At 38.7% G+C, this 12527-nt stretch overlaps 1 protein-coding gene across 2 annotated transcripts in view; it reads left to right on the forward strand.

Moving 5' to 3' along the window:
• LOC122654436 (proteasome adapter and scaffold protein ECM29) overlaps positions 1 to 12527 on the forward strand; it is a 74548-nt gene that overhangs the window by 13888 nt on the left and 48133 nt on the right. For both annotated transcript variants that reach the window (XM_043848519.1, XM_043848520.1), the window contains 5 exons: positions 6550 to 6609; positions 6791 to 6909; positions 9948 to 10329; positions 10464 to 10648; positions 10759 to 10831. In XM_043848519.1, the coding sequence (XP_043704454.1) occupies positions 6550 to 6609; positions 6791 to 6909; positions 9948 to 10329; positions 10464 to 10648; positions 10759 to 10831 (819 nt within the window). The remainder of the gene's footprint in view (positions 1 to 6549; positions 6610 to 6790; positions 6910 to 9947; positions 10330 to 10463; positions 10649 to 10758; positions 10832 to 12527) is intronic.

The following is a 12527-nucleotide window of genomic DNA, read 5'->3' on the forward strand; positions in this document are numbered from 1 at the left end:
GGTTTTGTGTTGCTCTGAAGCTCTTTTATGGATGCTGCTACCTGAAAAGCTGTTTACTAATAAATAACATATATGTGACGTGTGGGTGCTGGTGTTTGTTTTACTTTTTCTAAACTAAAAAATGAAACAAAAGAGAAAGGAATCTAAGGTGTTTTTGGCTTAAAAGTGAGATTAAGTTTGGTTGTGAGGGCATTCTGGCCTTTGGCTGGTGTATTTGAGGTTTTAATTAGATATTTTGTAATTTTCATTTTCCAAGAATAGTTGGTAATTTTTTTTTTTGAGTGAATAAAGAATTCATTACCAAGAAGCCCCAAAAGGGGAAAAGAGGAAATACAAGAGAAAGAAAACAAAACAAGCAGCACCCAACTCTCAAAAGGGAGGGACAGACAGCTGAAACAAAGTCACGGGCAAGCCCCAGGAGACAACAATAAGTCTGTTCCTTGGGGAATCTGGAACATACTAAGATAAGGTAACATGTGGGGCTTAGAGCTAACATCAAAGTAGATGGAATTCCAAATCTTGTTGAAGGAACTGGAGTTGGAGGTCCATCTGTGACGATTGTGCTCTGTTGAAATATGATTGATAGTAGCATCAAAGGCGAGGGGCAACATCACAGATTGACTTCCCAACATAAGTCATATGCACCCAAATCCACTCCCTTGCAAGAGGAAGAATTCTTCTATTACATGGCCAGCATCTGCCTAAGACCAGCTTCTAAACAGTGGAGGTGAAGGGGCAAGAGAAGAAAAGGCGGTTGACATCCTCCACTCTGTTCCAACATAATGCACTAGAAGGGCAGACAATAATCTGGTGATGCAGAAGAAAAGACTGCGCTGGAATCGAAAAAGCTCTCCAAACAGTAAAACTGTGATGAGAGATGTGACCTTTAAACCACACAATCTTGCGTCAAAGAGATAGAGGCCCACGAGCTCTCACATAGTCCCAAGCTGAGAAGGAACTGAAGAGGCCATTGGAGGAAGGGTGCCAATTAACCGAATCACCCTTGTTTCTCTGCCCATGAGGGAGGGGTGGGGTAAGGCATTCTAGATAGCAGATAAAGTAGGGGAGGAGGGTGGAGGAGCAGCCCAATCACCTTGAGATATAATGGAGGCTACTGAGGAGAACTTATAGATACCCGAAGAGTAGATAGCTCTATCATCCACAACTCATAGAAGAGCGAACCAAAGGGAGGTGGACACCCCATCAACAATGTTGGAGATAAAGTAGGGGAGTAAGGCATTCTAGATAGCAGATAAAGTAGGGGAGGAGGGCGGAGGAGCAGCCCAATCACCTTGAGATATAATGGAGGCAACTTAGGAGAACTTACGGATACCTAAAGAGTAGATAGCCCTATCACCCACAACTCATAGAAGAACGAGCCAAAGGGAGGTGGACACCCCATCAACAATCTTGGAGGATCCGAGGAGATGGCCCCAAGAGCTAAGGGCTTGAGATTCAAAATCTTTTGCCAAACCCAAGAAGCATCAAAGGAGGGGAGACCATCAATGGGTACACCATGCTTCCTCCCCCATTTCCTCTTTGAGAAGCCATTATGTAATCTTCTTACAACGTTACAACAAAAAATACCACACCATTAACTTTTCTACGTCAATTGAAACTCCGAAGACAATAATAATGCTATTTATTAATTATTACCTAACTCTTATATCTTTTCCTTATAAAAACTATTTTCTTAGTTTTTTTTAACAAATAATAACACCCTGATTAACTGAAATGAAGTATGGAATAACATAGTAATCATCCCACCACCAAGCCTCCCTAGAGGAATGATGTTTTCCTTTCAATCGCCTAGGACATTTTTAGCAACCTTTTTAATACACAGTCATTTTGTTCCACATTGTATTAGTGTCTCCATCAAAATCCCACCTTCTTTGTTGGACCAATTTATCAGTAAATGATTTCAAGATATCTCCTTTTAAGCTCCACCACCTTATCCTAAGGCAAATAACCTCACCTTTCTTACGATTTGGCATAATGAGACACATATCCATGACCACTAATCTATGTTTTGTGGTTAGGCTCTCCCCTTGTATAACCTTACAATCCTTACATAACCTATCAGACTTTCTAGTTAGAAAGAAATCTATTTGGCTACTATGATGCCCACTTTTGAAGGTAACTAAATGTTCCCCTTTCTTTTCAAAGTTTGTGATTACAATGGAAAAATCATAAGCCACGACAAAATCTAAAACCGAAGTCTCCTCCTCATTCCTGTCTCCAAAACCATATCCTCCATTTACACCTTCATAGCCTCTACGATCTCTCTCAACATGTCCATTCAAATCACCCCTTATAATATTCTTTTCTCCTTGGCTAAAACCTTGCACTAAACCATCCATGTGTTCCCAAAATTGTAACTTACTACTTTCATCCAGTCCTACTTGGGGTGCATAAGCACTAATTATATTAACCTCTTTCTCCAACACAAGCTTGATGAATATAATCTTGTCACCAAATCTTTTAACATCCACCACATCATTCTTTAAATCCACTCCACTTCTATTACTTTTATTTCCCGTATACTGAAGTTTAAAGTCATCGAACTCCTTAGCTTTTTTACCCTCCTTTCTAGTATTTTGAGTGCAAGCTATATGCTAATCCTTCTGCTCATAACATAAATCAATTCTATACTCTTACCCTTTAAAGAAACTATGTTCCAAGATGCTAATCTAATACTACGTTTTTGGATTAGCTTCTTTACTTGCAGTCCTGCACTCGTCCATGGTGTGATAACCCTTGCCTACTTGTTATCGCATCTAGGTGCCGACGCGGTGCGTCGCTTATAAGGGACACCCTAGCTAAACCTTGTCCACTATTCGCTATACCCGGGTCAAAGTGAAGCGCGTCGCTTATGGGGACGATCTAGCATAAGGTTGAATAACATGGGTTCTAGAATCTAGGTAAAAAGGGTATGGCTAAATTTTTTTTTTTTGGTGTTGGCTGCTGACTTGACGTACCGACCCTCTTTTATCCGGGCTTGGGAGTGGCAACAAAACACTGGTGGAGTTATAAATTGAGCCCCAACCAATATATATTATTATTTTTTTTAAAATTTGTTTCAAGAAGATCAAATTTTAACCAAAACTTCAAAACTAATTTAAAAAAAATAAAATTGTAGATGAGGTTCAACTAAGAACCATTCTACAGTTGGATCGTTAATAGTTTCAGCAGATCATCAATAATGAAAGCAAATCAGAATTAGAAGGTAAACACCAAAATACAAGGTAACAAATGCTAGATAATCCAGCCAGCAGTTTGGTGTGAAACTAGGATCGAATGGAGCAGGGGCTGGGTAGGTCTTGTGTTCCAAACCTCAGCCAGTTCTGATGGCTAACAAGGGAGATATGAAGGAAATCCCCAAAAGAGAAGGTTAGGACAGATCTCCCAAACCAGTGGAATTTAGAACACCAAACTTGGGATTGAGTTTAGCCCTTGATTGTGTGATTCTGCTCTCCAAACCTCTGCTGATTATGAGCCTTGGTTGTAGAGATATTAGCACTTGGAGTTGCTGGAAAATCTGGGCAGAATCTGTTGATGGGAGGCAGTTGCAGCAATTCACAGAGATGGTTAGTGGCTGATTAGGTCTTCAAGAGTGTAGCACAGTAGCAGGTTGGATTGTCTCAGCAGCAGCAACAACTCCAACAGTAGTCTGGATCGAGTTCAGGTCCTTCTCAGGTATAGCAACAGCACTTGGTTGGTGACTCAAACAACTGTAACAGCAGGGAATCGATTGAAGATAGGAAAAGAAGGTAGAAGAAATGGGTAGGGGGATGGGCTCTCTCAGCCCTAGGTCTGTCACCCACAGCTATCCCAGCTGTTGAACAGGGGTCTTACTCCCATAATCGAGTGCAAGAATGCCTCAAAACTTCATTCATTAATCGTTCGGGGGGCCCTCTAAGGGCATTACATATTTATGGGCAGCTATGCTTGCCTTACAAGTAACTGAAGTAAGAGAAAATTAGAAACTTGCAAGAAAAAGGAAACGAACTGAAAATATAAACTCAAGGAAATAGAAAGTTCTAAATAAAAGCTAAACCTACTTTCTAAATCTGAAATTAGAAACTAAACTGAGCTAAGGTTGCTTACTAAACAACCACAAAATATTTAAGAGAATAATTCTGAAAATAAAAACTAAACTATACTCCTAAATCCCCGCGCATAGACAAAATTGACCCTTCTAAAAAGTTTTCACACGATCTGGTCCTGGGCCCCACAGGATCTTCTAGTTACATTCTCACCAAGTCAAATGTGGGGCTGTGACACTGTTCACGTGAACAGTGTTTTGACCTCTTTTTTTTCATGTTTTGTCCTACAGAAAAAAAAATAAAATTCGACTATGTGAGGTTGTAGATTGGCCTATGATGTCTGACATATAAAAATTTGTAGGCCAACCAGTAAATATTTACCCTTTTTTACAAAAGTTAATTTTGGGGAAAAAGGGTATATTATCTCCGACTTGGAATCTTGCTCAAATTTGGCAAATCATCGCTGTAGATGCATTGAAGCGGTACCCAACACCTTGTTCCACTAAGAAATGGAGATGATTTGACAAAAAAAATCTGGAATTCTGGGGTTTTCTGCCAATTTCCCTCTCTCTCGGTAGAAACAGTCGAAGTTCACGAAATGGGTCAGAGCCATTTTGATTGAAATATTGTATTTATTAAACTTGTTATGTATCGTTTCGCATAACAATGCAAAATTTTCGTATGAAACCAAAATTTGTGCAAAATGTCAAAATTTTGGTCGAATCTTTGTATTCTTAAGGGTAGCATGCAGTTTCGTTTCGATCTTCATCGAAATCAAAACAAGTCACGAGATTTCGGTGGTTTCGACCAAAATCTCAAAACATTTACCCATCGCATCCTATTGTTTCATGAGATTGTTAGGATCTCTTTGGATTGATTTCTATATCAAATTCTGGGGCCTATTTTTATTTTGCTACGACTTATTTCTATTTCTAGAAATTGAAAAAAATAGAAATTCGAGAAATAGATGGAGAGCTCTTTCTGTTTCTCGAGCAGAAGTTGCTTCTTACTATTTTGCACTAAAGGTTTAATATACTCGTGCATATAAGGCTGTCTAGTGTGAGCAAATGTGTCATTTTTTAGGTTTTCATAACAGAAATTTTAAAAAAGCCCCTTTTACCATTTCTATCATTCAACCATTCAATACAGGGGAGAAAAACTTATGTATAGAGAAGAGGACGAATCTCAAAACCTCCGGCAGTTATGAATCCATTGGTGTCTCGACAACAGCTGGCCAATTTCTTTCCCTTCTCTCTCTCTCACTCAGAGATCCTGCTGAACCAGATCTGCCAGAAAGAGTAGCCAGAGTGCTCTCACTGCCTGTGTGATACTGCTAACTGAAAATGTCTTTGGCTGTAACTCTTTAGAAAGATATAAAGAAAGTTCATGGCTGTAGCAGTAACCACCTCTTGCACTCTCCATCTTCTCTCCTTTCCTACAATAATCTCGGATATGCAAAACCGGGTTTCCCCTTCATCTTCTTCTTTTTTGAAATCAACTGAAAGGGGGTTTCTCTAATGGACAGATCTGCAGTAACTCCATCTTCTTCCTTTTCCATTGCAAATCTGTTAACTCATTGAAACAATCAAAATTTTTTTTTTTGGGGGGGGGGGTGTTATTTTAGCAGTCAGATGTGCGGTGATTCGGTGAAGAGGATTCATACTAATATACAGTTGGATGATAGGCCTCAAAGCTTGGACATAAAAGCTCATATAGAAACAGAAATGGGGCTCTCCCATTGAAACTTTAACGCTGACATAGCAGAATGGGCTATTGTTGAAAGTTCTCATAGAGAAACAGAAAGGGAATGTAAAATGAAAAACAAATACAAAGTTATTTACCCATACAGAATCTATTTGCAATTGAAGCAAACAAACAATTTTTAATTCTTGACCAAAATTCTTAACATATTTGTTGAATTATTAGAAAAACAGTAACAGAAGTCGATCCAAAAAGAGCCTTAACTCTTCTTTATGGGGAAGGATTTGAACTTGCTAGTTGTTCTTTAAGTGTTTTGAAAATCGAGATGGAATTAAATCCTTCGTTCTTCATGGCACTGCTATTTTCCTTTATTGTTCCCTTTTCTATTGTATAGTTAGGGTTCGATAGGTTCACCAGGAACTTGCTATCTCTCACCAAACCTCTTAGGGAGATGTGACGGGATGAGAATGAGTTTTGTTTTTGGATTCTAAGCTGTTATTTTTTTACATTATTCAAATGTATGATGAATTGGGGGTAGTTTGGGTTTGTTCGAGTTAAGATAAGCTTCAAGTAGGATTGTGCATTTGTGCTAAACTTGCCACAAGCCCCACTTTGTTTCCCTAGTCTTTGGTATCTCAGACAGGATTTCCCCCCCTCTGAAAGCTCATTGTTCTCTTAATAACTTCAATAATAACCTTGAGTAATGAGAGGTAATAATTTTGTCATTATCACTTATCATTATTCTCTAAACTTGTCTTTTTATTTTTGCTGCTGCATCTGAATGTTTCTTTTCTATTATTAGGGAGCTCCGGCAACTGTCTTGAAAGATCTGGAGGCACTTCTGCTTAGAAATTCTCAAGTGGTAATGCCATTATTCAATTGAGCTACCTTATTGTTCTGTTGTTCAAAATTTTTTTTTTTTGTATCTTATCTACACATAGCGAAATAGGTGGGGAAATTTTTAATCAATTTACATTCTTATTTTTCTCAACGTTGGAAGCTTCCTGCTATTAATGAAGAGCAATTGTCTTGTTGATTATAAGGAACAAAGCGAAGTACGCTTTTGTGCGGTAAGGTGGGCAACATCTTTGTTTGATTTGAACCATTGTCCAAGCCGATTCATTTGTATGCTTGGGGTGGCAGATTCTAAACTGGATATAAGGTAGTTCAACCTTTTTATTTCTTATTCCAGTTTCAACTTCTATGTATCATTGCTTACCAATCTTTAGATTTGAGTTTTTATCCTTTTTAATCTTTCATTGTAGTATTCATTTGCATGGGGTCATGGTGTGTTGGTGACAATTTGATTTGGTAGCTTATTTCTTATGTCGCAGATTTATTTTTCATGTTTGAAAAAGCTTTCTGTGCTCGTTTGATAATCTTCATTTTGCTTAATGTGCACTTATTCAATAAAATGTGCTGGTACAATCCGGTTTTCTGAAATGTTATGTGATGGTCATATATGAGTTATTCTGTGCTATCTTTTCTTATATAAATTTTGCATAAATTGGAGGAGGTGGTCCTTTGGGCTCTTAGCAATCCCTTTGATATTGTCTTTTTCCCCTTTTATGTTATTTTCTATTTTCTTTAGCTGTTCTGTTTTCATAAAGATGTGGAGCCCCTTGATTTAATTTTTTGAAAGTTCAGCCTAATAATGTATTGGTCAGTTGAATTTTTGAGCATCTATCTATTTCTTTCTATCAAAGTCCCCCCACTTAAGATCTTTGAACTCTTCCAACTCTATAGACTGTAAAACTGTCGCAGTATTGTTTATTCAAAGGTTTTTGAAGCTTCCCCCCCCCCCCCCCCCCAACTGAATTTAAAGCTTGACTTTTCTTTTTTGCTTTTGGCCTGGTGTTCGTTTTTATATTCCTTCTTTCAATTGCTGATCCAAAAAAAAAAGTGAAAAACTGCACATCAATGGATATTCTATGATTAATTGTTTCATAGTGCAAACAGAGGTTTAACTGTTTGAGTCTGTTTCATGGTCCAACAGTTCAACTGTCCGCAGTGATATTTAAACTGTTGTGTCTCAAAAGGAAAATAATATTGAATGTATAAAATAAAGGGTTTGGCAGGTGGCAAATAGGTGTTACTTTCTTGTGTGCAGGAACTGTCAGCGACTCATATTTCTAAACTGTCATGCGGCTGAAGTGGTATGGGTTTATTTTATTGATCTGTTTGGGTTTAGTTGGAACTGGATAAGTGTGACCATGTGTCTATGCACCGGCCAAGAAGTCTATTTGGAGAGAAGGGTTCTGCTTTATGGAATATGACTTCATATTTTTCTTATTTATTTATTTGCAACTATACTGATTACTCACTAGTTGAGTATCCAACACAACCCCCCCCCCCCCCCCCCCAAAAAAAAAATACAATTTTGTATCGGAGCTAGTCTAGTTCATCCCCCTTGGAAGGGGACAACTTATGATATTTGTACCTTATTTGAGCTTGGAGGGTGAATTTGGAGAAGAGTGTGATCAGTTGGTTTTGAATGAGCATGCTTCTCATTTAGTTACACTAGGAAGGATAATGAGGTGGTGAAAATTGATGAGAGGGAGATTCCGCAAAGTGATTATTTTAGGTATTTGGGCTCAATCATAAATAAAGAAGGTGATATAGAGGATGATGTTTCACAGAGAATTAAAATAGGATTGATGAAGTGGAGAGGTGAGTCCAGAGTGTTGTGTGATCGACCTATTCCTATAGAATTTAAAGGAAAATTCTAAGGTTAGGCTTTTCATCTCTGACTATTATTATGCTTGTCTTCAATTTACTTTCTCTTAAATTGGTGCTATGTCCCCTTATTGCTAGTTGGACTACTTCAAAGAGGCACTGACATTTTTTAGGGTGAAGTGGAACCTTATATTTATTTTTACAATGCAGATTGATCTTACTCAATTTATTGCAGTTCCTCTTGCTTTTACTCACAACTTTTAAACACATCATTCTAATTGAACCATTGCTCCTTGGGGAATTGATATTCCGTTTCCCTATACGTGAAAACAATTTTCCCTACTCATGATGGTTGTATCTTTGGTTCAATTGTTATATCCACTTTCATGTCATGCGCCCATTGGAGAAAATCCCCCCCTTCCCCGTGGAGAGTCACTTTGTTTTCAGTGGCTGGTGCCTATGGGATGTAGGGAATGCATGGCTGTTTAAGATTTCCCTTTTCTTCTCATGAGACGGTGCGTGCTAGAGCTGATTGTAAATCAGCTTGACCACAGAGTGATCGTAGACCAAGGCTTCCTTCATATGCTTCTTTTTTGCCAGGTTCATTCGATTTGTTGTGGATTGGATGATGGAAAAACCAGCAAGCAGAAAGTGGGGCTTAGTCATGTCAAACAGCGAGCTATGCTTCCAGAGCAAAGCCAGCTGCATTAGTCTATCACGATGACTACCAGAATGTTGCATTGGGAGGCAGGTAGTTCAGTAGTAAGGATGTTCCATGCTGGTACTTTTCTGGATTGAACTCCTATGCTTTGTGGGAGGAACCATCCTGATCGGATTGCTCATTAGGTGACCCCCCCTTAAACCTTGATTAATTCCCCTCAGAGGAATACTGGTCCTTGAGGTGTATGTAGAGTGTTAAGAGACAGCATATGAAGTATTTCTTTGTGACCCAGTGAGGGCTGAACTTCTATCTCTCAGCTTGCGTTTGGATGTTTAACTCAGGTGAGGTTGCAGCAGCATCATGGCTGAAAGTGAATCAGTAGTTATGATAGGATGTCCTTGGAATATTGGAGATTCCCCTTAAGATCATCTCATCTGATCATATACATTTCCCATATGATCTTGTCAGCTAATGCCTCGTTTTCCTGAAGACCTAAATTGTCTAATTCATTGGCAGATAAGCCAGCAAGGCAAGGTTTTGTGAGCCAAATATTGTGTTTGGGGAGTATTATACTCTAGGGTATCATGAGGTTGGTTAGGCTCCGTTGGCCCTTAATGTTCTCTTGTTTTTTTCTTAATATTTTATCTGGGAAGCTGCCCCTCTGTTTTTGTTGTATGCTACTTTAATTATTATAAAAGTTATTATCCATAAAAATAGTTTTTTTTCCCCACTTCCCTTTGGTCAATATTTACATGGATTTTGTTTTACATATTTTATGAGGCCTAGTTAGGTTGTGAATGTCACATCGTTTTTCTTGTGTCAAGTTTATTGATAGATGAACACATTGACCTTATTCTTTGTAGGGAAATGGCTCATGAAGGTCTCTTTCCCACGAAAAATGAAGAGCAAACCATGAGCCAGAATTTTGACGTTAAATATCCTGATCTTGGAGAGATGCTAGATTATATTTGTAAACAGCAGCCAAAATTGTTGGATTCCACTGGAATGGCAGAGGAATCCCTTCTTTTTCCGTCAAAAATGTATGTGGCTATGATTAAGTTTTTGCTGAAGTCCTTCGAGGCAAGTTTTGAACGAGATGACTCTGTTCGGGGAACATCGGAATTTAACTCCTCAGTGGAGACAATGTGTCTGTTGCTAGAACATGCTATGGTATATGAAGGTTCAGTTGAATTGCATGCTACTGCCTCAAAGGGATTAATTGCTATTGGATCTCATATGCCCGAGGTTAATTTGCTAATTATTAATGCATTCTTCCTTTAGTGGTTTTTTTTTTTTTGATAATATTGTTCAGTTTCACTCTTTTAGTGGTTCTTTATCTGATTTCTTCCTCTCCCTCCCCTCCAAAAAATTCTCTGTAGATGATATCTTCACGCTATGCGGGGAAAGTTTTGTGGTTAAAGAAATTACTAGGGCATTTGGATTTTGAAACACGTGAATCTGCAGCACGCTTACTTGGAATAGCTTGCTCTGCTCTTTCTACCGCAGAAGCATCTGCTCTTATTTCTGAACTTGTTTCCTCTGTTAGCGGAACACATAATTTAAGGTATGTATGACTGGGATTTTGCGACTTGAGGGGTTTCAACTTTTGAGTTTCCCTAGTTTGAGCTCAATGTTTTCATTGCTTGTATTTGTGGATTTGAACTATTTCTTTAGGTTTGAAAGTCATCATGGTGCATTGAGTACGATAGGATATGTTACTGCAGAATATATGTCGGGAACAGAGCCTGTAAGTTCTCTTTTTCTAAAAACTGTTTTTTTTTTCTATGCCAGTTATCACTTTTCTCATTAACTGGCAAACAAATATTCCTGCTTGTTTTAACGTTTTATTTCTTGTGACATCATTGAACTATCAATCCTATCTTATTTTATTTTACCTTGAAAAAATATTGAAAACATAAAGATGGGAACAAAATACTATAGTACAACAACAACAAAAACAATGGCATTGCCAACCATAATTGCCATGGTGTCTGGGTGACCAAGGCGGCCTAGGCGACGCCTTTACAGCTATGGTACCAACCTAGAAAGGTTTGGCGGAACTACAAAACAGAACTATTAAGTATTAACAGGATAAGGGCTCACTTACAAAGTGTCCTGGTAACCCCTGACTTAGCCAATTCGTCAGATATAGAATTGTCTGTATGCATTCTCCATGGAAAGGAGAAGTCTTGGTTGTTACGTAACTCTAAATGCCCTCACACCAGCCGACCCTAGATTGCCAAATGAACTGCCATCAATATTCAGCTTGATCACAAATTGAAATCCTATGAGAGACCTGATTTAGAAGAAATTCAATGAGTTAACAATCAACAACTCAGATGAGAATGAAATTTTGATTGGATGTCAATTTAATGATCTAGAATAACACTTCAATATGATTGAAATCAGATAGTCATATCTGAAGTTATGGACTAATCCTATTGCACTTGAAGTAGGACTCCAAGAAATCAACACGAAAATCAAAAATTGAAATTGTGTAATGTAGTCCTAGATTGGTAGAAGAGCAACTAGGAGCCAGTACACCAGGATCTGATATGAACTGGTAGGCCGATTGGGGCAAAATGTGATTTTAGGTCAAAATTGGGTTAGGTTAGGGTTTGAGGTGTTGGTTATGCTAGGCAGGTGTAGGGGAGTCTATGAGTGAAGGTCCTGAGATGGTTTGGTAGGTATTTGAGTGTAGTTAGAATGAGACAGCAAATTAGGTTAGGGTTTCTGGGTTTTTGAAAAGCGTAACATGAGGGAATTTAGGATTTAGAGTGAAGAAATGGACCTTGGGTTAGGATCGAGTGCTAAGGGGAATGTGAGTGAGGTTCGGTTAGGTTATGGTAGGTTTTTGATGGCTGAAATTAGCTGGACAGAAAACTAGGGTTTTGGGGAGTGGAGAGATGGAATCTAGGCTTAGGATGGTGGGTTGGGGCTGCAAAGAAGATCGAGTGCTCCTAAAGGGCAGGGGAGTACTCGATCAGATTATGGGCAGGATTTAGGGTTATGGGAAATTTAAAAAACGAAAGGGGGAAAACTTAAGGTTGGGCTGTAGAGTATGAGAAGAAGTATGGGGATGGGGATGCTTTCACACATACTTGCAGTAGCGGAGAGTAATCGGCAGTAGCTTGAATAAAAATTGGATCTTGGACAGAAAACTTGAAGGAGAACTTGAAACGAACTATCCGGGCTTCACACTGCAAGCTGTCGATTGGATCAGACGCCAATCCCACCAACGAGGGCTTCACACCGCAAGGTGTCGATTGGATCAAACACCAATCCCACCAACTTTGATTAAACACAAAGCAAATCTTCAAGGAGTAGAGAAGTTTCAGCAGCTTGCAAGCAGTTTTTAATTTCAAAAGTGGAGAGTGAAGAGCTCCCCGGTTTGCATTACTTAAATTGGGGCCTAAGGGCTTTACACCTATTCAGCCTAGGAG

This window comes from Telopea speciosissima, chromosome 3 (assembly GCF_018873765.1).
Source record: "Telopea speciosissima isolate NSW1024214 ecotype Mountain lineage chromosome 3, Tspe_v1, whole genome shotgun sequence".
Taxonomy (NCBI): Eukaryota; Viridiplantae; Streptophyta; class Magnoliopsida; order Proteales; family Proteaceae; genus Telopea; species Telopea speciosissima.